The sequence below is a fragment of the Patagioenas fasciata genome, chromosome 22, assembly GCF_037038585.1.
Source record: "Patagioenas fasciata isolate bPatFas1 chromosome 22, bPatFas1.hap1, whole genome shotgun sequence".
Classification (NCBI taxonomy): Eukaryota; Metazoa; Chordata; class Aves; order Columbiformes; family Columbidae; genus Patagioenas; species Patagioenas fasciata.
The window spans coordinates 134,671-162,562 of NC_092541.1; the positions used below are offsets into that span (position 1 = coordinate 134,671).

The window sequence follows — 27,892 nt, forward strand, 5'->3', positions numbered from 1 at the left end:
TGGAGCAGGCAGGGATGTGTGTGAACCCCTTGAGAGCGGGGGAGGCGGCGCAGGCAGAGCGCGTGGATTTGGCTCCTGGAAGTACGGGTGTAACGGGAGGATACAGTTAGGATATAACAATCTCCTTTAGCCTAAAGTAATGCAGTTCTTGGTGTTTTCTTACCAGTTCTTGTTCCTGTGGTGTTTCCACCTTGTATTTTCCAGTCTTCTATAGAAGAAGAGCGTCTCGCTCCTGTCCCGCCCGCAGGCCGCGGAGCGGGCACCTGGCGGGGGGGCCATCGCCGGGGAGGGACCGCGCAGAGCTGCGGGTGCGTGTCCGGGGGGCTGCGAAAGCTCAGTGAGGTTGTTACTTCGCAGAGGCACGGGGCTCGTTGGGCTGTGCTTGGTTAGGGAGGGAGGCAGCTGAAGAGCCTGCCCGTGCTGACCAGGGCCGTGTCCCCGTGCTGTCCTCTCCCTGGTGCTGCAGCCTCGGGCCGTCTCTTCCACCTCTTCCCGGTTGTGTGTTCTCCAGATCCAGCCCCTCACTCCGTTGTTGTGATTTGGGATTAATGGGAGGAGCAGCGTAGCGTGGCAAACCTGCCCTGTCTGCTTGATACACAGGCGCACTGTCCTTGACAAGGAAGAAGCCTTCCCGTAAATCACCGTGCCAGCAAGAAAGAGGATTTTTATTTGTTTGTTTGTTTATTTAGGAGCAGCTGAGTTGTTTGAAATCACTGCACTGTTTCCTGAATGCTGCTTAGTTGCTCAATATTCCCATTTATTTTCAGTCAGTGGAATTCCAGGCTGTGTAAAACCAGGTTTGTGGATTTGAACTCATTATTTTGATTTCTTGCTCGTTGTCCTGACGCAGTAAAAAGCACCTTGAGCTTGAAGATTGAAATGATGAATCTTTCTATTAACATATCTAAATGAGATAACTGATACTGCCTTCCGTGTAGCTTTTTATAAAGAATGAGAAGCATTCTGCTCTTATGCAGGGTTGTGTTAATCATTAGCAACTTAATGCGTTGTGGCCACAGAAAGATGTGTGAACAGGCCAAGGAAAAGCTAAGACGTCCTGAAGGATAACTCAGGTAGCACTGGGATCAGAAACAACTACTTGTGTAAGTATTGGTTAAACCTCCTGAAGATTTTCTTTGGGTGAAGTTTCTCATGAAGGGCTGGGCTGTCTTGCTGTGGAGCTCAGAAGAACTTTATGGACCATCAAGTTGAGATTTTCCAAGCTCTACAGGTGTCCTGTGACCAAAGTTAAGCTGCCTTTTTGCTGGTTTTAGGGATAATCTTCTGCCATGCAGGAGTGGCTTTTGGTATTGTTTCCTTTAGTTTTGGGGTTGGAACTGGGCTGTGTAGGTTTCTGTACCATGTCTGCAAAAAGCAGACATTTGTGTAGCTGTGTACTGACAAGCAGAAAGACAAATTCAGAATGATCTGCTCTGGAAAGGGTCCAAACATTTTAATTTGTGTGTATGTAATTCTAGTATCTCTACTAGAGCCAAGTCTGCTCTCGTTAGACTTGACAATAATGCTTAGCACATGTAGTATTCTCATCTTGCAAACACTGCACCAACACCAGCTGGCCTGGCGGCTCCGCTGTGAGCTCTGTGCTGGGTTTGGGGCAGCCGCCGTCCTCCCGCCCCAGCATTTATCCATTTTGTCTCAAGACACGCGCAGGTTTTGCAGGAGTTCGTGAAGGCTTGGAAAGATGGACATAATCATGGTCAGCACTCAATCTTTGAACAGTAGGTGGTTGAAGAGAATTCATGCATAGTGAATTTTGACATTTGTTAGCCTCCTCTTTTCCCCCACTCTTGTCCAACTTTCTGTACCTTCGAGTAAACCTGACCCTGACCCAAAGTGTCTGGTGAGCAGATGTAGGGATGCTGTACTGCTGCAATTAGATAACACTTTTTCTGGTTTTACTTATGTTTTCTGTAATAATACTTGAAAATGAGTGCAGCCTGTTCTTTTCCTGCTATATGAAATCAATAGGGAGGCTTAATTTTTCTTAAAAAAACAAAAGTTGCTACTAAATATATTTTAGAAGGCTATTGGTTTAGTGAACAGTCAGAGCAGCAGAAAGGGAGACGTCTGGTTGTGATGGGTTGTTCCTCTGCGTGTGCTCGAGGGAAAGCTGAATGCTGGTTTTGGTGTAGGAGGAGCGCAGCGTAGTCTGGCTCTGTCCCCTCTGTCACACCGCAGCATAGTCTGGCTCTGTCCCCTCTGTCACACCGCAGCATAGTCTGACTCTGTCCCCTCTGTCACACCACGTCTGTTTCCATTGGCTGCAGGGCAGTCTGAGTAATCAGATTCTCCAGCAACTCCGAGCTGGACACTTTCGGTTGTTTGCTGGTTTTTTGGTACGTGATTCATTGAGTTCTGACTGGGACTTTGGGAGGGTGACTGTAGCTGTGGTGAAGCACTGGGATTGCTCATTAGGAGTAGCTGCAAGAGGTGCTTGTACCAAGTCTGTTCTACCTCCTTGTTTTCTGACTATGTATTTGAATTTCTCCTTGCTCACATCACCTGTAATAAATCAGACACCCACAGGTTACACAGCCCCACTCTCTGTCTCTTCTTTGAAGAGATTGATGAAGGTCTTTGAATGATGTTTCCAGGTAAGATTTTGAGCCATCAGCTGCTGGAGGATTGCTTTTAGGGACCTCGCTGTGTTGGAGCTCAGTTGCATTCTGTTTCAAGTCTAATTCAGCCCAGATGTTTTAGAATGCCCTGTGCCTGTGACTGTAGGACTGTACCCCTGACATGCAGCTTAGGGACCTGCTTGAAGCTGTGCGAGTAGCACCCTCACCGACGTGCTGTAAATAACTTGTGACTTCTGAAACATGACTAGTTTTTTTAACTGTCTCGTTAACAGTGTGTGAAGCAGGTGTAGGCTCCACCCAGATAACACCCTCTCCCAGCAGCATTTCCAGCTGGGGGAGGCAGCTGTACCTTCTGACTGCACCTGAGCATCCCTTGCAGAGAAGGGAAGGGATTTTGGTAGCAGAACCACAACTGATGCAGAGCTGAGCTGAGCGCTGTTGGAGACTGATCTGCCAGACTAAGGCAGCCGCTTCTGCCCTCTGTGCTGCTCAGAACAGGCGACAGAGCAGGAGTTGAGGCAAGCAGTAAATCTGTGTAAGGGACAGAATCTTGCCTGCCAGTTTTCTTAGTTTTAGACCTTTATTTGAAGAAGGCGGCATATATAAGATCTGATGTCAGTGCTTTCTGCTGGATCCTTGCCACCTGCGTAACTTAAGTTTTCTATATGTGCCTTTATGGAACCTGCAGTAACCAAAATTTGCTGAAACTGCAGTTCTTGATACTTGTCCAGTCATCTTTCAGATCCTCATTTCGTTGACGTGCACAGCAGTGGGCAGTTGAGAGGGCGTCTCAACACTCGTGGCAACTTTTGGGGGTGAATTTAATGGAAACTAGAATGAAATCCGTGGAGTAAAGCTTCTGCAGTGGAGCTGGTTCCATAAGGCGATCCGGCCACTTGGCCCTGTGTCTCAGCACCACCACGTCACAGCTCGTGCGGCTGAATGTTTGGATACTGGTACTTGGTGGCTGCTGGTGGTGGGGACACATTGCTGGGACTGAGATCTTTTGTGGCTGAACGCGCCCCGGGCGGGCTCGCGGGGTGAGTGGACAGGGCCTCTTCCGCTGCGGGGCAGGACTGGGGGGGCGGAGCGGTGCGATGTGCGGGGCAGCGGGGCAGCAGAGCTGCTGGAAGGAGACTGAGTGACCCTGGGGGGACTGGCAGGAAGGCAAGGAAAGCAAGCTTAGAGAAGTGGTGGCAAGATTTTTTTGTTTTTCTGTAGCCTCAGGTCATAGGGCCAGATGAGATCATTTATGTAAGAAGAGATCATCATAGAGGCTGTGTGATTTCGCTGAGTAAATTCCTGTTTGCCTGAGCTACAGAGGATTTTCAAAAACACCTTTTACTTCTGGCTTGAACGTGCTTGGTTTGTTCTTGTAGCCATCAGTCCTTGTTTCCTTCCTTTCCCGTTGGGCTGGGAAGCTGTGTAGCAAACGTCCGTACTTGTGGATATGACCTTGCTGCCTCTTGCCATCTGAACAGAGCTCAGGTTTGAATGGGGGATGTGGTGGCTTTCAGAGTCTGTCTTTGTGACTTCACTGAAAATTTTCTTGCCTGTGGATGAATCATTTCCCTATTTGTTTATTTTTTAATGAAGCTTCACAGTGATGTTTGAATTCCCACAATGTCTTTCCTGAATTTAAAAGCATCTTTTAATAAACCCACTAAAAAAACCCCAGTACTTTGTGAAATATGGTCAGAAGTGTTGTGTCTTTTCACGCTTTCATGTACTGTTGGCACAAGTAAAACCGCCCTGCTGTCAGTGGTGCCTCTTACTACTTTGTGTTGGTTCACTCAAGGTTTATTTAGACTTTTGTTGCTGCAGAAGCTGCTGGAAATGCCTCCTGTTCCTGCTCTTCCCTTTCAGTTGCTCGTCACCCTGGAATGTGCTTGTCTGCTCGGGGCCGAGCTGGTGGCTTGGTCAGGAAGCTGTGGAGTACCAGAGAGTTCTTCAGAAAGAGTTATCTTTAAACAATTAAACACTAAAATGTAAAAGAATGATTTTTAAAAATATAGGAAGCTTTAGTCTTGAAAAAAAAACGGATGTTTACGGAAGATACTGAAGTGGTGTTGCAGTTCTGACAAGCTAAATTCTGAAATGAAAGGGCTGTATTTGGATTATGTTAAAAGATGAGAGAAAGCACCAAGGTGTCCATTTTTCTGACAGATACTTAAATGTGCCCGTGTAATAGTTTCCTGTAATGCAAACAGGTGATGGTTGTCTTGTAGAGTTTGCACAAAGGTTACATGGAAACCAGGGGGAGTTTTGCTGAAGTTTGAGGGCGGTGTACCTGAAATTCGCGCTGTCCTTTGGACTGGAATTATAGGTGCACTTCGGCTCCATTGCCAGGAAAACGTTGACACCTCTGAATTAGAGTTGCTGGGAGGTGAGCGCTGTCCTGTGTTTGGAGACGCCATCTCCACGTACAGGGCCCCTGCTCAATGTAAAACAGGACTTTCCACTTCACATCTACTGCTGGTCAACTTTGAAGCATAGGGCTGTAAAACCAAACCAGGATTTAATTGAAGAACTGCTTGGATGCTGCTTTCTTGGCTTAGATGCTCATGCCTCCTTCTTCTTCCTTATCTCCCTTAGCCACGCCACCTGTCTGTCATTTGCCTTCTCATTTCTCTGACCTTTTTATGAAATACGTTTGCACAACCCGTTTGTGCAATGGCTGCAGAGAAGGGTTTGAATTGTGACCAGGCTTATTTCCTCTTTGTCAGATTTGTCGGGTCCATCAGCTCCCCATGGGATTGGGGCGGGTGTCTCTGGTCTCATTTCTAACTCAGACGGCGCTGGTTTCGGTGCAGGTCCGTGCAGAGAATGTCCTGGTGGTGGCAAGGCAGGACAGGGCAGCAGCGTCAGCCTTGGAGGCTGGGGGTTGTCTGCCCAAGTCCTGGCAGGAGATGGGGTTGGGTTTGGGTTGCTTCCTCGAGTTCAGCTTTCACAAAGAGGAACTTCATTTGTGAAGCTTTGGACAGTGATTTCATTGTCCGAGGAATGCCTGGCCTGGCGGGAGCGCTGGGGCTCTGTCACGAGTCGGGTTCCCGCGTCCACACCTGCCGGTGGCAGCAGCCGGTCATCCCCTGCCGTCAGCGTTCTCGCCTTGCTCGCGTCTAAGGATTAAGGCTTGGATTGCTGCAGCTGGTCTCAGAGCTCTGCAGGAGCCAGGGCTGAGCTCTGGGAGCAGGAGGATTGCCTTTGGCAATGGGACACACTGCTGCAGTAGCACCCAGCGTTGACCTGCCTCCTTTATTGCAGAAAAAACAGTAAATGGCCAACAATCCTCCACATCTGTCCGTGATAAGTATTCATGGTGATTAAAGTAGGAGCTTCATACACTTGATGTGCTCCAGTGCAGGACCTCATGTCCCATGCAGCATCTCATCGAGCAGGGAGGGGGTGCTTTTGTGTTTGGGATGTTTTCATGCCTGGTATAAATAGTTGGAAGAAACTCAGCATTGTCGGGGTTGGACGGTGCCGTACACTGAGGGGAAGATGCAGTGTGGTTGTATTTGTTTTGAGAGGGTTTTACGTCTTCCATGCTTCTCTGCTCGAGACAGCGAAGGAGAAAACGGAGCAGGACAGAGTGGGACTGGTAAGGCAGTTCCCTCCCAGTTTCCTGCCTACACGGGTGGGGAAGAGACCACTCCTGCCTCTGACAGGTCGGAGGTTAAGGATCTCCGTTCACAGATTTATGTGCATTTACTTCGAAATAACTCACCGTTTCATTTATTTTTCCCGTAATTGAATGTTACATAGGGAGAGGTGGCTGTGAAGGGGTGGCAGGATTTTGAAACTTAGCTGGGTTTTCTTGCTCCCTCTATCTACAAAATTTTGCCATCTCATGTGAATTGTTGTCCAGTCTCTGATGCACAAACTGGCAAGGTCACTGTGAAATGGGAGCTTTGAGGGAAGGGTGGGTTTGAGAAGGAGCGGGGGCGGGGGAGGCTGTGCTCGTAGGCTGCCGGAGATCAGTGTTGGGTTTGGGCTGTTTGTGTAGAGCAGGCATGCTAATGAACATTCAGGTTTACTAGAAGGAAGGGATAGTTATAGCGCCTTTTTTTCCTTGCGCCATTGAGGAAATAAAATAGAGCACAAGGGGACAGGAATAATTGCCGAACACCGCGTGTCCTTTCTGCAGCTTTGTGAAGCAGTAAAAGCGTTCTGGGAAGATCCTGAACCTGCAGGGAGGTAACGAGGAAGCGTCTGGGAGCACATAACCGGTTCTGGCACCCGAGCGGCCGCGCGTGCCTGCTCCCAGATGTGCGTAGAAGATGCCTTGTGTGGCTGAACTCCAATAAAAAACCTGAATAGTAGTAGTAGTACAGTTACTATGAGTGGGCTGTTAACCTGCTGCTCCTTCTTTCTTTAATCTCAAAAAATGAAATAAAGTCTGTATAATCACTTCTAAACTTGTGTCCCTGTGTATACAAGATACATGTTTTGCCTGCAGGTTTCAGCCCTTGGAGAGGGCGGTCATACAACTCGCAGTTACACAAGGGGAAAAACGGCCCTTTGTTCTGCCTTTTCTCCCCGACCTCTGCTCTGCTTCGGAGGGTGTGCTGTCTTGAGCAGAGAGAATGTTTTTGGCATGTGTTTAATTAATTAAAAGAAATAAAGTGGTAAATTGATGGTTACGGGTTGAATTTCTTCTGTGATACTAAATCCTTTCCAGTTTAAAGCAATCTTCTGCCAGAACAATAAATACACCATAGATAACGGCCGGTCCTGAAGATGAGCCAGAACCCCTCTGGCTGTGTTATAGATGAGAAAAAGATGTCAAGTGACACATCCAGGATCAAAAGGGAAGTGTGTGATGGAGCAGAGAATCGGGAGGTTCGGGGCTGGAGTCACAGCTCTGAGTGGTGTGAGCACAGAGGCCTCCTTGCTCCCCCCAGCTCTGCGGGGCCAGGGTGCGGGGGTCGGCCGGGGTTGGCGTGCCCTGCTTCCCAGGGGAGGATTTTCCTGCGGGATATAGTAAATGAGTTCAAATATTACAGTCCCATGTAGCTGACCGTGGATATACAACCACAGACACTGCTGTTGAGTTCCTTCCCTTCTTACTTTTTGTTTGTTCTTTGCTTTTCTTCCTGGTCAGATGGGAATTTCCTCCTAGGAGCCCACCCGCAGTTAATTCCAGATCTCTGGTCTCCGTGATAGCTCGCAGCTTCCGGAAATCTTATGAGCTGATGCCTTTTTGCTTTGTAGAAGAAAGGTGGCTGCACGCTGGTGACTTTGTGTTTGGCCTCTGTGCGTTGTCCAGAGTTTGTCATCTGAAGCCTGTCGCCCCTGCGCAGAGCGTGACTAGAGACCTAATAACCATCTGGTAACAAAGTATTTTTTAGAGGTGGAAACAGGTCATGAATTGATGGAGTGACATCTAAGACATTTGGATCAAAATTCCACATCATCAGGAGGTTTGTACGTTAAGCTATGCACTGTAAATGGAATGGTTGTGTGTGGTCTGGGTATTCAGGATAAAGCAGAGTATTGCCCAGCACAGTGGGATGAGAAGTGCCCTGAAAACCCTTCATTAGGGACATTCATTAGTGGCCAGAGTTGCCCTTCTAGAAGGTTCCTTGACCTGGTCGGAGCTCAGTCCTTTCTTGGAAAGCGGAGACGGTCTATTTTGTCTCCCATTTGATGTTTGAATCCTGTGTTTCTTCAGTCCCTTGTGCACTGGAGTGTCTGTTACAAAAGGGGTTTCACATGGCTGGACGATGCAGATTGTGTCTTTCTTCTCCTAATGGAGATAAACCTCTGGTTTTGCAGCATCCCGGTCTGCTGCGTTTGTCCATCCTCAGCCCCCTGCCCGGACAGCGCTGCAGAGCCTTTGCCGCTTGTGCCCTGAGTTTACCTCCCCCAAACCCAGCATCTACCCCTGCGTCCGTACTGGGCTCCTGCTCTCAGATTTGATCCAGTGCTGTGAAACCTTTCTGTGTCCTTTGCTGTGGATGGAATTGCTGATTCCTTAATTTATGCCTTCTGATCTTCTGTTTCCAGTGCTGCTTGTCCACAGCTAAGTAGCCAGCAGCAGATGCCCGTCTCCCTGCCCATACCCCCCAAGTGCTACACAGCTGCTTTGTGCCGTGTTTCTCTCTGGCTCCAGGCAAAACCGAGCATAGTATGATTCTCGTTTGTCTCCTGTTGTTCTCCTTCTCCGTTTCCATTTCTCTCTGAACTTTTTCATGCTCCTGTACTGTATAGTAGTCCTTCAGCCAGGGTTATTGTATCCCATTTTTTTAGACAAAGGGCTTGAAGGCCAGAAGTACATTATTTCTGTGTTAACTGGAAGGGTTCTTTGAGTTGAGAGAGGAAACTTCTTTTGGACTGCTGCCAGAAATACCCTATCTGCCCCTTCCCTTTGACTGAGTGACCTTCAGTTCTAATGCTGGTGTGTAGCTTTATCCGTGCGCTATTTTAGACTAAGGAGGTGATCTCGCTGTGCTGGGGACTGTTAGGCTGTGCCTGTGCAGGTGCAGACTCCGCTGCACGGTGAGCAACTTTCTTTAGTGGTGTCCTCTTTTCCTGAAAGGCCTGGTGCTTCTGTTACTCTGAGCAGGGTTGTCCTCCCTGTGCTTCAAGCCAAGAAAACCTGTATTTTCATTTTTCCTACAACTCTGAAGCAACTCAAATTGAAGGCTTGGAAATGAGGGCAAGCCCAGGAATGAGTGGGGCGAGCTGCAGGTGCACACACGCAGATGGCTCCTGCGGCACGGCTTTGCCGCTGGGCTCGGGAAGCAGCTTGTGTTGCTTCTCCCCAGGAAGGTCAGGGGCCCTGGGTCTGCACCTGGCGGGTGAATTCCCACCACCGGTGCTGTTACACATCGCTACTGCCTCTGTTTGCTGTTCCGGTGTTCCCTAAATTCCGTTAGTTTGCCCTTTCTCCCTGCCTGCTCTGGCCCATTTCAGCCGTATTTGGCATCGATGATAGCTTTGACTGGAAATCCTTCTTGGCTTCCACATACATTGTCCTCATGTCACTACATGGTCCAAACAAATGTGTTCTCCTCTATTTGTGCCTCTGTGTGAGCTTAAAAACTTGCTTGCTCTAATGAGCAGCAAGGAGGACTGAAAAGCAAAACAAAGGTCTTAAGAGGAGGCTTTTGTGGACAGTAGGGCTTTTGTGCTTCATGTACAGAGCAGAGAAGAATTCTGTGATGCTCAGAGCTCTGAACACAGACTTAGAATCATAGACGGTTTAGCTTGGAAGGGACCTTAGAGATCCCCTAGTTCCAACCTCTGTGCTGTGGTCAGGGACAAACTTCATGTTGGAATTCTGCATTTTGAGGCATGCGTTTGCACTGCTTGCTCCCTTTCCTTCCTGGACATTAGAGAGCAGATAAGGTGGGTGAAGTAATCTCAGCGGTGCAGAAGTTTCCCAGGCCTAGAGAAGACACCCACCTCGGTGTAATCACTTATCCTGAAATTCCATTTGTATCTTGGGCTGCAAAACCTGTGGAGATAAACAAAAACGGCCCCCTTCCCTGTGACCCATGACAAAACACCCTTTGACCTTGAGTCTTAATGGCTGCATAATAAAAAGCAAAGAGACTGAAGCTGCATTTTTCATTCCTGGGAAGACGGGAGTATGCAGTGCTACTCACTTGTTCTGTCTGTCGGTGCTTACTGAGTCCAGTGGGTGGGAGAGAAGGTAAAGACTCTGATATCTCCTGCAAGTTAAACCAGGAAGAAGATGAAAACATGTTTTATTGGTTGGACTGCTCCCGCTCGCTTCGGTGCTGCTCGGAGTGATGGAGGTGGAGAGCTGCTCGGAGTGATGGGGATGGAGAGCTGCTCGGAGTGATGGAGATGGAGAGCTGCTCGGAGTGATGGAGATGGAGAGCTGCTCGGAGTGATGGAGGTGGAGAGCTGCTCGGAGTGATGGAGATGGAGAGCTGCTCGGAGTGATGGAGATGGAGAGCTGCTCGGAGTAATGGGGATGGAGAGCTGCTCGGAGTGATGGAGATGGAGAGCTGCTCGGAGTGATGGGGATGGAGAGCTGCTCGGAGTGATGGGGATGGAGAGCTGCTCGGAGTGATGGAGGTGGAGAGCTGCTCGGAGTGATGGAGGTGGAGAGCTGCTCGGAGTGATGGAGGTGGAGAGCTGCTCGGAGTGATGGGGATGGAGAGCTGCTCGGAGTGATGGGGATGGAGAGCTGCTCGGAGTGATGGGGATGGAGAGCTGCTCGGAGTGATGGGGACGGAGAGCTGCTCGGCTGGGCGCAGCCTGGGCAGCGTCTGCGGGGTCCCCGCAGCGCGAGGTGCTGCGTGGAGACTGAAGGAGAGCTGGGCTGTGGGGGCCCAAGTTGTTCTCTGCGTCAGCACTGACTGCAGTTTTTCTTGATTGTCATCAGGGAGTTTTGCTGGTGCTGCCTGAGTGGAAAATTTTGCAACACTAGATGACTGTAGTTGCACTTGTTTAGATGAAGTTGAGGGCAGCACCATCTGGAACTGCCATTGGTGGTGTCTTTCTCTTTATGGTGTGAGCTGAAGGGTTTTAACGTCCTGGAGAATAACTCCGTAAATTCTGCCTTAAGTAAACTCTTCTGAACAATGAAGAACGTGTCCTAAATAAGTGCTGTTCTGATACGGTGTCGCAGTAATGCTGCTCACCAACTGGAGCTGTGAGCTGCTGGCCTCACACTAGCAATAATGTAACGTGGTTTCTGTGGTATGGAATATTGATTTACTGTGGAGCATAAAAATGTGCAGTACTCAGCAGAAGGGCCTCACCAATTGTTATGCTCCAGGGAAGCTGCTGCTCAGGAATGTGAAATAAATTCTCCCCTTTAACAATAGATCCTGATTTGCATAGTCTGTGTTCTTGTTTCCCCAGGGGTTGTGCCACTAGTGGTCTATAGTGAGAGCTCCCCCTCTTTGACAGCAGGCTGCTCTATTTGCACACATACAAAGGGGTTTGCACTTGAACAAGTGTAATAACTTTTCAAACGGTTTACTCTGTTCTGTAATTGTCTCCTCTCTGTTGTACACTTATTCTTGTTTGAAGAATTTAAGATGCTGAACACTCCCTTCTTCAGTGTTTTGACTGCACCGATTTCAGGGAAGCTTCGTTCGCAGCACTCCGAGCAGCCGGATCGTCCTGTGCTGCCCGGTGCTGTCGCGTTGCTGGCCGAGGAGACGCGGAGCTGGGAAGCGGCTTGTTGGCGCAGGCGCATCCTCAGGGAGAACGCTGGCTGCCTCTGCGAGCCCTGGCCGCCCAGCCTGTGAGGCGTTTTTGACTGAGGGTGTCCCAGCGGTTTTTGCTTATTTTATAGTGTTTTCTAGAGAGGATAGGGGTTTTCTGCAGGTTTGTGTTGGGGGATGCTTGGCTTATGGTCTTTGCCAGTGTATCCACCTGCATGTGCTTCTCTGGTGCTTTGGCAGCAAGCACCGTTTTGGGGTGGGGAGCTGCGATGTGTGCAATTAGTCAGGTATTTCAGGACCTCTTGTTTTAGAGAGACTCAAGAAAATTAGCTTTGACTGTTGCTGGTTGTGCTCAGGATGCGTTAGCGAAGATGGTAAAAGCAGCATGCGTTGCCATGTGCCGTATCCTGCACTTAGGAGCAGGAGTTGCTGGTCGCTAGCTACTGAGTTTGCCAAGGGGAGGTTGTAAATCTCTTCTTGAAATCTCACCTTTAATGTGAAGAGGAGAAAAAAAAATTCAGAGCAGAATTTCCATTGGTTTGGTGCTTCTACCACTTTCTGCTTTCTAACAGAAAAAGTACAACTTCTAATGAAAACTGCACATCCAAAAAAACAGCGATTGTGCTGTCCTGTGCAGTCCAGACACGTTGGGAGGCTGTTGTGAGCAAAATTGTACTGATTAACAGCCTTAGTTGCCAAAAAGGAAGATAGGCTCCAGGAAGAAGTTGTGAGCTTGAACAGTCCTATTTTAGGCATTTTGAGGGGAAAGATGGGCATCTTGGTGTTTAATCTGTATAGTTGAGAAGGGTGTGTTAATTCAGAGCTCTAAGGGGAAAATTCCCAATGGACTGGAAGTGCATTGCAGTTGGAACGAACTGTTGTTCAGTTGTAGACACCTTTCGGGCATGGTGTCGTCTTCCCTTGTCCGCCCTGACTTTGGCTGCCTTGCGTTTTCCGGTGCCATGATGAGCAGGCACATTCTGCAGTATTAGGTGTGTGCATGGCTGCTGTGCCTGCACAGTCGCTTGTGAGCATGTGGAGAACTATATTGAAAAAGTGGTCTAATAAATTCTCCCATAAATGTGGTATTTTTCGACTGGGTGCTTTGCTGTGCACCTGGAGAGTCGGTTTTGCTGACATAACCGCCTGCTCCTTGTGTCCGTGCTCCTCTGATTCCCACATCATGTCCCTGGCCTGCTTCCTTCTCCTTCACCCCACGCTTTGCTCTGTACTTCGTGGGTGCCGAAACAGGATTCCGACAGGGGCCAAAGTATCGGCATAGCTGAAAGAATAAAATCAGAATTTTAGACTGTTGCCACAGAACAATCATTGGTGCTGAGGTCCGAAGAGCAGCTAAAGCCTGGAATGGCTGTTTTCAGGCAGCTGAATAAACGCTTGGGTTGGCACAGGGGACAGGAATGTCAAATGTTTCTGTCCCTTCGGTCTGTTCTCGTGCCTGTCGGCGCAGAGTCGAACCCAGCTGTGGGTGGGTTCCTGGTGGCCTGGCCGTAGGTGGGGAGGGCACAACGCAGGGCCCTGCGGCAGAGCGGCTGTCGTGTGGACAAAGCATCTTGACACTGTGTGCAGGCCCTGCATGGGAGGTGGCGTCAGACCACGCAGGTCCTTCTGCTGATGGCCCGAATTAGTATTTTAGGGTTACCGTCCAAACAGAAGACATTTATTGCATCCATCCGGTTCTTAAAACCAAAACCTATTACGGGATCTACCCAGCCTTTTTGAGAGATTATTCTCCATTTCCAGGCTTTGGGGGAAGCTTCCACATGTTCCTCTTGAGGGTTGTGGGTTTCCATTAGGGTTGTGGATGAACTGAGAAAGAACCAGCACAGACAAGGCAAGTGACTCAGCATCACCGACACAACGTGAGTCACTGCTGTGCACCACGGCAGGACCGAACCCAACCCGGGGGGTGGTGGGACCACGGCAGGACCGAACCCAACCCAGGGGGTGGTGGGACCACGGCAGGACCGAACCTGGGGGTGGTGGGACCACGGCAGGACCGAACCCAATCCAGGGGGTGGTGGGACCATGGCAGGACCAAACCTGGGGGTGGTGGGACCACGGCAGGACCGAACCCAACCCAGGGGGTGGTGGGACCATGGCAGGACCGAACCCAACCCAGGGGGTGGTGGGACCACGGCAGGACCGAACCTGGGGGTGGTGGGCCCCGAGCTGTTGCACATCAGGGTGAAATGTTCTGTCTGTGCGGAGCGGATGTGCCCTGTGCAGTGCCCGGGGCAGTGTGGCGTTTCACCCTTGGTTGGTAGGGCTCTGGAACTGCTCTGATCGGGGCTGTTAACTCCGTTTCTGCACCGTAGCCAGATGCTGAAGGTGGCACAGGGTCATGCGAGCACTGGAGTTAGTTTTTCACAGGTGATGCAGGTGGTGTTTCACCAGCCAGCAGTGTTGCTATGAGCTAAAAATGGGAGGTAAATAAAATTATGATTTTCAGTTTACTGATGAGAAACTGTGTACAGCTTGCTCTGTGTGCATCTCCATAGAATTTGCTGGCTTGTTGCCTGCCTGACTGCTGGGATTCCTCTTACATGGCATATATTATTTTTCAAAGTATTACATTTAAGGGATGAAAGAGAGTTCAGGAGGTAGCTTTTTTATTTCCTTTTCTGAAACCACTTTCACTTCAGAAGTATAAATCTTGTTAAGATAAGCCTGATACAGAGGTATGTACACGGTGTTGTTCAACAACATAATCCCCTGACATTTTGTTTCAGGGGAGAGCTGCTTTCTTAGAGTGGATTCAAGTATATTTCTGTTGTTCAGCTTCTGATGTAGTTAAAATTGTCCTGAATCCCAGTGTCACCTGTTAGTAGGCAGGAAGGGCTGTGCAGGTGGTTCGGTAGCTTTGTTCTTCTCTGCAATGAGCAGGTTGGGCAGGTGGGTGGCCCTTGCTGACCCCCTTGGCAGTTGCTTCACTTCGATATTTTTAATTTCCCTCCTTTGTTTTCCTTCCATCTGTTGGTCTGTTTGTGGATTGAGTTTTGTACCCATCCAGGGGTTTTCTCAGGTCCTTGGCTGCACTTAACTGTCAGCTGGGAAGGGATTTGGGAATATTTTGGGGAAAGAAACTGCCATGGGAGAGTGGCCTGGGGCAAAGGCTCCTGTCCAGGAGCGAGCTGCAGTGGCTTCAGGTGAGGGGCTCTCGGGAGCTGTGGCTGCACAGCGGTGCTGAGCAGCCGCAGTACCAGGAGCTGCACTGCGCGGGGCGCAGTGGCCGCCGGCTGTGCGCTCGTCCTGCCGCGGGGACTGTGCGGGAGCTCAGGCCTCTTTTAACGGCTGGCCCAGGCCAGTTTTTTTTTTTCTGTTTTAATAGAATTGAGCTAGAGATGCCAAAACAAACCTTTCATGTCCTGATCTCGGGTGATGGTTGCTCTGTAGAAGCAGCGTTTTCGGATGGGCAGCTGTGCTCTGCTCCATTTGAACGCGGGTGCCGCCTGTCCCTGGGCTCTGGGGCCAGCGCTGCCCTCTCTCTTGCAGGACCCCATTCTTGCTCAGCCCTGCTCAGCAGCAAAATGCCTTAGGATTTGTGCTCACAAATTTCCCCTGAGCAGTGGGGATTTTTCAGTGAGGAACATGGAAATAGCTCTTTGCTCGCAGCCTCTAGAGGTCTTCGGTTTTTCTGAATACGGGAATGAATGAACCGAGGTGAGGCCTGAACTCGGTTCAGCTCAGTGCCAAGCGCATGCTGTGGGCAGAACAGCCCTTCAGAAGCTGACGGTTCTGTCCACAGGGTGGGGGGGTGTTCTGCCCAACAAGTTGTTCACTTTGGCTTCTTAACAGGCAGGAATGTTGTGATCAGCTAACGAGAGTGTTCTTGAGGGCTTGTGGGGTTTTCTCTTCCCCTCTTGGAGTTGTCGTGGAAGTTTATTTGGCAGAGTTTAACTCTTGCTCCACCTATAGATTTGGTTTTGTACTGGTCTAAAAAAAAAAGGAGGATAAAAGCTTGGTGGTCTGAGGAATGAACTTGAAGAGTGTATGAGGACAGGAGCAAAGTGGAAAATAGCAGCTGAATTGGGTGCAAATCTCTTTTTTCTCTAGCTTAGCACAATTAAAGATCATGGGAGCAATTGGAAAAGTTGCATTTGTGCAGTGCTTGAAGGATGGCGCTTAGGTGTTTGTTGTGAGCAGACTACATGGCTTTTTCATTTGGGCATGTCCTGGCTTTCCAGGATGTGTAAGTGTTGGTAATGCTGACCCTAGCATGGACTCTAACAGAAAGCCTACCAATATTTTACTCTATTTTCAGTACTGGCATTGGAGCCCCTCAAAAATTGAGCAGAGAAAAGCGATGGGAAACTTCCTTTAATCTGATTTTAATGCTGATGTTGTTCGGTTTCTGGTGAATCAGCAGGAGTTGGTGTTAACAGGAGACGTCTCTGGGCACCCCGCTGTAGTTCAGGAGCAGGCGCTGCACCAGTGTGGACATGCAGCGTTGCATTGCGTTTGCACTGCTGACCTTTGCCCCGGGGCTGCTGTCTTGTGGTGGGTAATGCAAGGAACACATGAGAATTAATATGGATGATTTGCCCTTTAGCAGAGTTGACTGCTGAATGCCATAAACTGTCACATTTGAAACCACTTTTGTGGTCTGTTGGCAGATTTTGTCCCTGCTGAAGGTCCCAGGTGGAAGCGGGAACTGATCTCGGGTGTGCCCTGCTTTTGTTTGCTGTAGCTGGCAATGAGATCCCTCTTGCAGTGAAGAGCAGTGAATGGCATCGAGTGCTGGTGCTCTTGGGCAGCCCTCGGGATGTCACAGCGTGCCCCTCCGAGCGCTGTGGCAGCGGGATGAGGAGCTGAGCACAGGACTGGGAAGGGGAAGGCAGCTTGTGCAGAAATTTAGGAGCAGAATCGACATTTGGGATGGGGCCATGGCTTCCAGCAGCTGCAGGCGGGCCGGTGCAGTCTGAGAGACGTGTGTAACTGATCCTGAGACCTCGCACGTGTATTTCTCGGGTGCGCAGGGAGAGGACAGTGTGCGAAGGCCGTGCCAGGCCGAAGGCAGGCTGCTGCCGGTCAGAGCCAGCGGATGGCAGGAGCTGTTTGTGGCAAACTGCTGTTCTGATCGCTCCCCCTGTCAGCGTTGCCTCTGGAAGCCCAAGACCGTTCTCAGACGAGCCGCGCAGTCCCTTGCAGCTCTGCAGCCATGGCCACCTCCGCAGGCAACTTTTCAGCTTAATCCAAAACCTGTTTCAAGTGAGTGCAATAAACTCTTTATTAATTGTCACGTTGACGTCCCTGATGTTTAGAAAAGAAGTGGGTTTCCCTCCCTGCAGAGTGGGGTGTCTGGCTGAGGTTTCAGGTGGCTGCCAGTGCTGGCTGCAGCGACTTCACACGCTCTGCTTTGTGCGTGGTTGCTACTTCCTAATGCTGGTCAAGAAAACAATCATTCTTGCAAAGTATTCGTGTAGAGATTAAAGCTAAAGAAGCTCCGCAGTTTGTTATCCAAGAGCTGATCTACATGAGGAAAACACATACATGTTGCTGACAGCACATTGCAGCAAAGGGTGTAATTGAAGAGGCTCTGAAAAAGGCTTAATTCTAAATATAGAGGACCACACTACACTCAATACTGTTTTGGAAAGTGTGGCTGAGCCATCATTATGTCTCTTCCCCTCCTCCACCTATGCCGCAGGGTGTCGGAAGACGAAGTATGCATTCCTGTTTCGCTTTCTTGGTGTATTTTTGGTTTAAATCCAGTGTGTTTTTTCAGGGGTAGCAGGTGTCCTGATTTTAAGGTGAAGAGCAGGCCTCCTGCTGCTTCCGCTGCCATGTCACTTAGAAATCTAAATGGGTGTATGGTGGTTTTTATGCTTGATCTTGATTTTTGTGTAATCTGAACAAAAGAGTGAGATGTATTGAACAGAGCAGACCAGTGTTGTTCCAGCAGGCATAGGTGCTGTATAAGGTTGCAGAAGCAAGCAGAGGAGGTGTCAGTTTGGTGGTGCTCTCAGCAGCTTTCAGTCTTCTTTTTAACCTGTTCCTGTAAGAAGTCCTGGTGCTGCTGGGTCCTCAGAGGGCAACTGAAGCTTGCCAGGACCTGGCTTAGAGTCCAGGCTTTGTGGGGGTCTGGATAGCGTGTGGCATCCACAGGTGCTGAAGATGCCATAAAAGCAGATACAGCTATTGCAGAGGTCTTTTGTGGTTTTAAGCTATAAAAAAGAATGAACTCCTCTCCAGTAAAACTGTTCTTAGCTTCTGAAATGAGGGTGTGGTAAAATTTCACTGAAACTTGGCTGGCAGGGAAGTACCGTGTTCTGAAAAGTCTTGTGAGAAACTGTTACACGAGAACGCTGTCAGTTCTGCACGGGATCGGGTCAGAGCAGCGCGGCTTTTCCAGCGGCGCTCAGACGTCTCTGCGAGATGAGGGGGATCTGCTCCCCAGATGCTGCTTCGCTGCCTGCCGGTCTGCGGAGGGGGTTTTGTGACATTTCGGCTCAGGCTGGAGATGCCTTGCAGGGAGGAGGGACTGCAAAGCTTGCAAGGCATTGTCCTTCTTGGAACAGGGCTGGAGATCTGGGTTAGAGCTGCGTGATGGGGTGGTGCTGGAGTGGCGTGGGCAGCTGCTCAGCCCATTGTAAGCCTGGCTTGGTGAAGCCGTCAGATGCAGAAATCGAGTTTACTGTTAGCCGCTTTCCTTTGCAACACCTTCTTGCAGGGGAGCAGCTTGTGCGAGGTGCTGTTAACTCTGGTGCTTATCTCCAAACTGTGGTTACTCGTAGAACCAAATGGTGGTGTGTTGTGAAACTTGCTGCTGAGTTTTAACTGTGGCCACAAGGTATGCACTGGTGTTCAGGCATATTTTGAGGCTGATGGCAGAGGCCTTTTTTAAAAAGGCTAAGTCGAGCAAGGGAGGGCAGATGGGTTTTGTTTTCTCCAAGGCTTGGAAAAGTGGGTCTGGCAGATGTGGCCAGGCAGGACCAGAGCCGCTGGTGCGGCTGAGCCTGGAGTGCGGTCTTAATGCCTGCACAGGCAGGGCTTCAGTCACTGGGTACCAAAGTTGTTTTAGAATCGCTTTGCAGAGGCATGGCTTTTATAGCACGTCTGCAGTTCGTTTGGTAATTATTAGCAGTGGCTGTATGGTTTCAGTCGTGCCATCCAGCATGTAGCGTTTGATCCGTCTGTCAGGTCTGCTAGGGTTTTTTGTGGACTGTGTAATTAAAATCACACTCCAAATAATCCCCCCTTCCACTCCCTGTGTTTCCAGGAGGCGAAGGGCAGAGTGGAGATGGGCAGCAGACCGTGCAGCCATCGTCAGCCGCTGGAACTGGCTCCAAGCCCACGTCTCGGACCTGGAATACCGAATCCGGCAGCAAACGGACATTTACAAGCAGATCAGAGCCAATAAGGTGAGGACCAGGAGTGCAATTGGATGTGTGTGACTTTGCTCTGTCTCCTGCCTGATGCAGTGGGGAGTGCGTGTGCATAATTTGATGCTTCTTTTCCCCCTGCATCTCAAAAAGCGTATTGCACAGTTGTGATCAGTTGTAACGCTGTTTGGCATGGGCTGGTTCAATATGGTAACATGAATAGAGTAATACCTTACTTTAAAGTCAGTCCTGGTTACTGAACAAAACTGTTGCTTTTGTGTGTGTGTTGCTGTTCTCCATTGTTCAAACCTCTCTCTTATTTGTTTGTTTGTTTGGTTTTTAAACACCTCTCTGTTGGAAAGAGAGAGTAGCTTGGGAGTAGCTGAAGAGAGGGGGTAAGGAACAACTTAACAAGAAACTTACTGGGGAGGGGAGGGGGCTGTGGAGAGGGCTTCGAATGCGGTCACATAACACGGGCTTAGAATTGAGCCTCTGTCACAAAAAAGGCTGTTTCTAGGTGCTGGCCTTTCTCTGTGGAAGGAGTTATTTTTTTCAGACTTGCTCTCAGATGGCGGGAGAATGGGGGAGAGCAGAGAGGGATGAGGAGGGAACTGTTACCAAGGCTTATTCAGGCACGTACGGCTCAATGTGGGGCCTCGGAGGGACGAGTGTCTGGGGTTTGTGGCAAGAAGGCCACACGGTGTTGCATCAACTTAGAGATCCTCAGGAATTCCAAGTCCAGTAAAGGCTTTTCCCAGTGTGCGTGGTGCCCTGGGGTGGTAGGGAGAGGGGCTTCCAGGTGCTCGGAGAGCCCAGGCGGCAGAGGAAGACTGGGCTTATGTGTAGCTGTGTAAACACGGGCTGGTTGGGTGAGTGGGGACTGTAAATGCCCCGGTGGAAGAGCATGGCTGAATGGAACACGTTAGCAAAAGGCTTCTGGGAAGTGGACTGTATGTCGAATTAATGAACTGGTTTCAGAATGAATCTTCTTCCTTCTGTCTTGAGAAAGCTGATCATGCAAGATGGTCTCCAAGTATAAAATGCAAAATAGCTAAACATTTATATGCTAAAAGTTAAGTAATGGGAGATGAGGACTGGCATGCACAGTGGGTTTGGGCAGTGTAGCTTCTGTACGAGGGCAGGAAAAGCAAATTGTGGCTGTCACCGGGAAGGCTGCTCCTTCCCCAGCCGTGGGGCAGCTCCCTTCGTCCTCTTCCTTTAAACTGAAGGCAGAAGTCCCTGGCGGGTGTTTGTTCCTGGTGCCAGTGCTTCCCTGTCTCACTGTCTTGCTGAGCTGAGAAGCCCAAGTGGTTTCTAGAGTGTCAAAGGGAAACAGTTTCCTTGGTTCCAACTTTGAGTTCAGTCCCACTCTCTCCTGTTTTCATGTCCACTCTCTCCTGCACTCGACATCTGGAGCCGAGCGCCCTCTCTGCCAGAGTGGGCCTGAGGGTGTTTCTGGAGTGCGGTGGGTGGGCTTTAAGGGGAGGGACTTTGAAGAGTACAGAAGAGCACAGCAGTATTTAATTGAATATAGAATTCCAGCCCCTCTCATCCACTAAACATCCTTCTGGAATGTCAGAAAACTCTAGAAAATTATTGTAATGTTTATTCTAGAAGCTGCCTATTTCCTCATTGCTGGTCAGAGGTCACGTACAGTTGCATCTAGTTTGTGAACTCTGTTTTAACATGAGGTACTCCTGAGCTATGGGCTGCCGCTGTCTTTCTGAGAAGCCGTGGATCTGTTGTGCAGAAAATTGTGTCAGGGTGCGAGATCGGCCTCACGAGAGACGTGAGCGGCCGCGTGCTGGGCGCCGGGTGTTGGCACAGGGCCGTGTGTGGGGTTGGACGCTGTCGCGCTTTCCTCTCCCCAGGTGGCGTGTCCAGGTTCCCTTCCGGGCTCACTTTCTTGTGACACGCAGTGCAGCCTCTGAAATTGTTTTCAAATGACTGATCCCCCTGTTCTTAATCTGAGCAGCCTTTCCATAGCTGCTTGTTGTGTCTTGTCTTTGTCCTGGACTGTAGTCATGGCCTGTAGGTTCTGCCTCTAATCCCTTGCACATTTTAGCCTGTTTTATTGTAATATAACTCAGAGTATGCATAATTATATTATTTTACTTGGTGTTGTTCAGAGAGAAAGCAGTTCTGCTTTTAGAATAAGCTTCACTTAGAGCAAAACATAAACAGGACAACCTATGTTAAGCCTGATAAAACAGTGTGCCACTGTGCTTTGTCCCGCTAGCTTTATAGCAATAGTTTGTTAATCAGTGTTTTTCTTTCCTTACTGAATTTTGGGAATATCGCCTCTTTGAAGAAATGTGTTCAGCGTAACAAGTTTGGCTGTAGATTTTTGGCACCTTTTCAGGACGGTTTGCGTGGCTGTGCGTGGTTCTGCTTTGGCTCTGGAAGCAGTTGTTTCCCGCTCCACGCTGCAGCGAAGTGTTCTGGGTTCCGCTGGCGCCGCTCCTGAGCCTCCTGGCGTGCAGGGGAGGACAGGGAGGGCTGGGAAGCAGACGGGCAGCAGCGTCTCAGCAGTTTGGCCTGGGAGGGAGCTCCCTGTCTGCTGCTAATGGGCTGAAGCCGTGTGATCGGGCTTCAGCCACTGTCCTTCCCCCTCCACGGTCAGCTTAGATGTCAGGAAGATGCGGGCAGCAGGGGGTTCGGTTTGGCATTGTGTCTGAGGGGAGCGCGAGCCTTCCTCTGCAGCAGTTAGAGTTTCTGGGGGACGATGGGTGCGCAGTTTCCGTGCTGAGATCAGAGGACCCACAGTTAATTCCTGTTCCCTTCCCTCTCTTCCAGGGTCTGATAGTTCTTGGTGAAGCATCACCCCCCGATCCTGCAGCAGACGATGCGTCCCGTCCCTTTAGTGCTGAAGTTAAGCTGGAGCCTGGGGCTGACCGGCTGGTAAGTGCCAGCAGCAGAAGCAACTGGGTCCAGATACTTCGTGTCCATCAGTTTTGGGTAGGGAGGGTTGATCCTTCAGGCTGTGCTGGAGAGAGGTGCCTGACCCCCGTGCCTGCTGCAGGAGCAGCTCTGCGGGACTCCACGTGGGAGCTGCTGCTGTGTTGGTCTGTGTAGCTCGCTCCGTCCCAGGTTGTTTGTTGTTAATAAATGATACGCTTTAAACACCTTTTAGAACAGAGTTCCTTGAGGTACTTTTGTAATGTGCATTAGCATTTTGTGAAGCTTAAAAATCCTTTCCTTGTAGCAGAAGTATCTCAAACTGAGAGCAGCACAATTAGCGAAGTCTTCTGAAGATATGGCTATTAATATCTGCCTGACTGTTACCCCTTGGAAAGGGAACTAATGGTTTCGATGAGATGCACTGGAAACTATGTGGAGTGCCAGGTATTTATTATTTAATGCAGAAATGTAGGCCACAGACTAAAGGCTCGATCGTACAGTTCAGCCTGGCTGTGATTACTTTTGATCCTGTGGGACACACTGACGTACTGAAATGGAGGATTTTGAAGCTGTCGTGTAGTACTGAGGAGCGTGGTCCCTGCATGGCTCAGACTCCTGCAGCAGCCCTGCTTTTCTGTCCTGATGCCGCGCCTGGAGATCAGCGGAGCTTCGCTGCAGTGGGAGTGCTTGAGTCTGATAGACCAACATTCAGTGTAGCTGATACGGATAAAAAACTTAACCAGAAGTGCCTGCAAAGTTCGATTTTGAGTGTTTTCTCTGATCACGGGCAAGACTTTGTCAGAGTTTTCCTGATGCTGAATGATAATATAAAATACTGTGAAATTTTTGAGTAACACCAAACCACAAATTGGTTATTAAAAGTGATTGTAATAAAATGTCTCCTTGCTTGGCACTGGCTTTCAGATGTGTGCTTGGAATTTAGGTCTTTAATTAGCAGATTAGCAGAATTAGCAGAACCCCAAATTCTGCTGTGTAACTTGGTACAATGAACAGGTTTTGCTCACGACTGAAATAGTGCTACTGATAGCGCTTCAGATGAAAGCAGAGCCGTTATGGAGGAGCAGGGGAAGGCTGGAGAGCCAGGATGACCGGGGCTGCCGAGGGTCGTGATGGCATCCCAGGCGTGACACTGTGCCTGGTCTGGAGCAGTGATGTCAGTCTATCGTGTGCCTCCTACTTTCATGCTTTAACCCAAAAAGTGCTCAGATAATGAAAAGCCCAACGACAGTGTGCTCCGATACACTGCAGAAATAGCATGTTCCTGCACTGATGAATTGGCTGTTACTTGGGAGCTAATCTGTAAATAGCAGGCTGCTAACAGAGATAAATGATCAAATTTAACAGCAATAGGAATAATGTTGTCTTCCTTATCTGTTTAAATCAGGGTGTTTATTTGACACAAGTATATTTTCAACCTGGAATCTGCCGATGGAAGGACTGTGTCCCACCTCACTTTGTCTCTACACGTGAAAGACATTTTTCATATACTTACAAAATCATCATGTTGTCCTTTCTTAGATTGGCTTAGACATCATCTCTGTATGTAGGGAACAGAAAATATCTGTAGATTTCTGATGTATGAAAAAGAAAATGCTTGGCAGGTGCTGTTGAGTCTTGCCGTTCACAGCTGTATCGCTGTTGCTGTGTTTGTTCGTGTCCTGCATTGTCCCTTTTCTCATCCCTTTCACTTGGGTATAAGCTCTTCAGACAGGGACTTCCATTACTGCAGCGTGGAGCGATGGAGAGCCGATCTCTTGCAGGTCTCAGAGGTAGAAGTGACACAAATAACAGATACTGAGAGCGGTGAAAAATGTTTTTGATGTAAAGCAGGCTGCAGGTGCCTACTTGGAACCTTTCTGTAGCTACTCCTGCAGCCATCCTTGCCATTTTGGAGAGTAACTCCTCCTGAAATGGACTTTTTCTTCCCCTTCGCTGCGTGGCTGCTGGTGGACGTCCGCACCCCTCGATGCTGCCGGTGGCTCTGCAGCAGCCCTGGAGGTGTCAGCCACCAGCAGCGCTGCCTCCGGGCGCCTGGCTTCTGCACCCGCTGCTGGAAGGGTTTGTGCTGGGTTAGACTTGCTCGTAAGGGTGGAGAGTTGAGTCAGTCTTGATCTGTTCTGAGCCAGAGAGTAGCCCAGAGACAATTCCTGCTGTGTTAGGACGTTTACTGGAAGGGTATCTTTTAGACCACTCCTGGAGAGGTGAGGTGCTTATCATTTTGGCACTCTTTGGGCTGCTTAGAATTGGGCTTTTTGGGTTTTTACCCCTTTTTTCCCTCAAACTGCCAGAGTAAGAGACAGGTCTGCAAACATGGATTAAGGGGAGGAATCCATCCCCTGCCAGCTCCAGCTCCTCTTTGGCTCTCATCTGCTCACGGGTACCTCCCTCGGCCAGTGCGAGTGCAGGATATGTGTTCTTGGGCATCAGCTCGGTATGTGCGATGTGGCTCATAATCCCCAGGAGGAACCGATCCTGTGGGCGGTGGAGGGATTGGCTTTGCAAAGAAGGCCTGGGAAGGTCTCTTGGGAACTGGAAGCTCAGTGTACAATGAAGATGGGGATAACATGGAGCTGTGAGGGGGTAACTTGGCTGTTGACATTGGTTTGTTGCTTGTATTGCGAGTCTGATAAGGGGGGCACACTTAAAAATTTTAATAGCAAATGAGGTGAGGTATTGATGGAGTGTCTTGGTAAGGCTTTTTCCTGTGTTAGGGGTTTTTATCTAGTAATAGGTGAAGTTCTGAACCTGTCTGGTTTTGTTTGGGTTATTTGGGAATACAGGGCACATTCCTGGGGTTGGGTCATGACTACCTGCCAGTGCATGGCTCCTTTACTGCCCTGATTGCCCCTGGTAGTCTGCAGGCTCCTGGTTTAATGTGCAACAAGCAGGTGTGCTAAAGCTGAAGCTTTGACACCCTCTGGAAGAGTCCTGAGGGTCCTAAAGACCTGGACTTCCAGACACCAGGCATACCCGAAGCACAGATAAGAGCTCAGGCTGGAGCTGGTGTGATGAGCCCTCTGGATCCTGGCCTGGCAGCGCAGCCCTGGGAGAGCGCTCTGCTCTGACCCCCGGAGATGTTGCAGCCCTGGTTGTTCCTCCGCTCCTCATGGCAGAGCCTTGTTAGGGTACACCCAGCTTCAGTGTGATAAGGTGAGCCTGGGCTGGTTCTGATAAAAACAGACTTTGGACTGACGCTTTCCAGCGCCTCCACAGGAAGCAGAGGGGTGACCCTCTATGCCTGTCTGAGCCAGAGACAGCTCTTGGAGGAGAGGTTCTTCCTTTAAGACCTTTTCTGGAGAAGGAAATAAATACCTTATTTCAAAAGAGCTTCTGAGTCATGTGTGCCCGCCCTCCTGAACCGTGGGTGCCTCTGGCCAAGGCCTTGCCAAGCCTCTGGAAGCCAGAGGGAGAACATTGAGCTCCTGCTCTTCACCTTGCCAGGGCGCTGCATGGTGCTCGCTTGAACTGATCTCACCCCATGTCTGTGCGCTCGGGCCAGGCCGAGCGTCAGGGACAAACGTGGCCGTCTGGTCCTGTCCCTGCTCCCGGTCCCACGGGAGAAACTTCTGTACTTTAGCAGAAGTGTAGAAAACCCAGCGAAGTTCCTCAAACAGGCAACAGACAGAAATTGTCTGTCATTAAAAATTGCTCTTCCCTTGGTGAGTCAGGTCTCTGCTATTCTGGAAACCATGAGCCCGGCACCGCCACAGCCGAATTCTAGTTGTTCATTTGGTTCAGGGAGTGACTGCAGGGAAGATTCTAATTGATGCTGTACTTGTGTTTTTGAGATGAACTATGTGACGAGCAGGGGAGCTGATGGATTGAACACCTATGTAGATAAGTCAGACCTTTTATTTTGTCGTTTTTACTAGTACTTGAAATGCACCACTGCCCTTGCTCACACAAAGGGGGAAACCCACCTAGAGAGACATTGGCAGCGAGTGTAGGAAGTGCTGCACGAATGAAGAAGTGAAGTTTAAACCCAGGAAGGAGGAGCATGTCTGCAAACAAAGCGGGGCTGCAAGGATGAGACCGGGGTGATGAGTCCCAGGGGTATGCACACGCTGGAGCCATGCAGTGTCATTGGCAGGAGGTCCAAAACAAACGTGTCCTTGGAAGCTGTGGTGACAGTGGTCATCCCCCCCCGCCTTGAGGCCGCTTGCGGGGTGGTGGGAGATGTGCAGTAACTGCTGCTCGCTGCAGAGCGAGGAGCTTTGTATTTCAGACGTAAGGCGGAAGGGACTGGGGCGCTCTGTGTCTTGAGCTTAGTTTTTGGTTACTTTCCTTTGACAAAGCTCTGTTTCCAGCTTTGTGTTCATCAGGCAGTTTTAGCTTTATAAAGCACTGTTTGGACCATGTTTGCACAGGTATTTAGTTAAAACGCAAATTCAGTTTTGCAAGTCTTCTCCACTCCCTCTCCTCCTATTTTCCCCCAGAATGCTTAGACAGGAGCTTGCAGCTGTGTCACTTAGAGCACAGCACCCAACTAAAGAAGACTAAAGAAGACGCCTGCAAGATATACAGGTGGTTTAGCACTTGTGTGCACTGTTGAGACAAAATGCTAAAATCTCCTTACAGACATCAGCCTTTCATGCTCCGTAGTGGTTGCCTGAGGGGAATTTAAGTCCGTCCTTCCTTGCACTGAAAGCTCTGTCATGCGTCCACCCTCTTGCCAGCACTGCTCCTCAGAGCTCCTTGCATCTCCAGTCTCCCATTCACGTTGTGACTTCCAAACCCTTGTTTTGAAGTCCTGCGTGGAAACATGGCTGCAGCAGAGTCCTCAACTAGAAACTGAGAATAAGAAAGTTGTGACTATGTAAGAAATGCTTTTTACATTTTTGATCTTTCTCATCCTTCCTTAGAGTGTTTCTGGATCCCAGCCGCTAGACATCTTGGGTGTTTCTGCTACAAATACTCCTGAGCCCCATCCAGCCAAGCCCTGTGGAGCACCGAGGCCCGTCAATGGAGTTGTTAACACGTAAGCTGCTTGCATATTATGGGAAGAGCTTCGTTTTTGTGATTTTGAGAAAGTCCCGTTGGAAAACAGCCTGTAACACGCTGGTTGGTAGGATCTGGGTTGGTAGTGGTATGAATGGTTTATTTTTGAAAAAAGTATGGTAGTAGATCACGCTTGGAAACATTGTGAAAGAAATTGTTTGCTTGAGGTTTTCTGCTGCATTGTTTTTCTGAAAATGGTATTGAACTGAGCTGTGTTTGCATGAACAAACCCTGCAGGCAGCTGTTGAATGAGCATGTTCAAAAGTGTTTCTTTATGGGTATTTGTAATACATCTGCAGGTTGTATGATTCAAAGGTACTAGTGGCCCAGTTGCGTTTATTTTGCAGAAGCATCTGTAACCACTGGCTCACTTTTCTGGAGATACTGAGGAACCCAAATCCCATTGATTTTGGGAGTAAGACTTTCTAAATTCTTTGTTTCCCCGGGCTTCTTTTCGTTGAGAAGGCCTTTAAGTGGGTAAATGAAAACAAGTGAAAGAAATTCTCATATGGTACAGGATGATCTTAGGGTTGATCCACTTGAGAAATCCTTGAACACATGGTGCTTCGAAGTTCTGGTAGCGGCTGGAGAGGCATTGCCAGCAGCCCTGCCCTTGCTCAGCGCCTTGCGGAGGGAGAGGTGCTGCAGCACGAGCGCGTAGGGAGCTCCGGGTAAGCGGCTGTGACAGAGCCCGTGGTGTGTCTGCAGCCTTTGAACTGCAGAGCCTCAGGCCACAGGACTCTCACATTTTGCATTTTTAGAAATGAAGCAGTTGTCAAGTATGCATGAAAATGTTCTGTAGTTGAGGAACTGTGCTGGTAGGTGGCTTGTGTATTGATGCCATGGTGGGGCAGGGTTACTGCGTGTGGATGGGAAA

The 27,892-nt window shown here is 49.5% G+C and overlaps 1 protein-coding gene across 5 annotated transcripts in view; it reads left to right on the plus strand.

Annotated features, from left to right (window-relative positions):
- KANSL1 (KAT8 regulatory NSL complex subunit 1) overlaps positions 1 to 27,892 on the plus strand; it is a 70,104-nt gene that overhangs the window by 28,984 nt on the left and 13,228 nt on the right. For all 5 annotated transcript variants that reach the window (XM_071798212.1, XM_065856038.2, XM_065856037.2 and 2 more), the window contains 3 exons: positions 18,993 to 19,134; positions 21,892 to 21,996; positions 26,880 to 26,995. In XM_071798212.1, the coding sequence (XP_071654313.1) occupies positions 18,993 to 19,134; positions 21,892 to 21,996; positions 26,880 to 26,995 (363 nt within the window). The remainder of the gene's footprint in view (positions 1 to 18,992; positions 19,135 to 21,891; positions 21,997 to 26,879; positions 26,996 to 27,892) is intronic.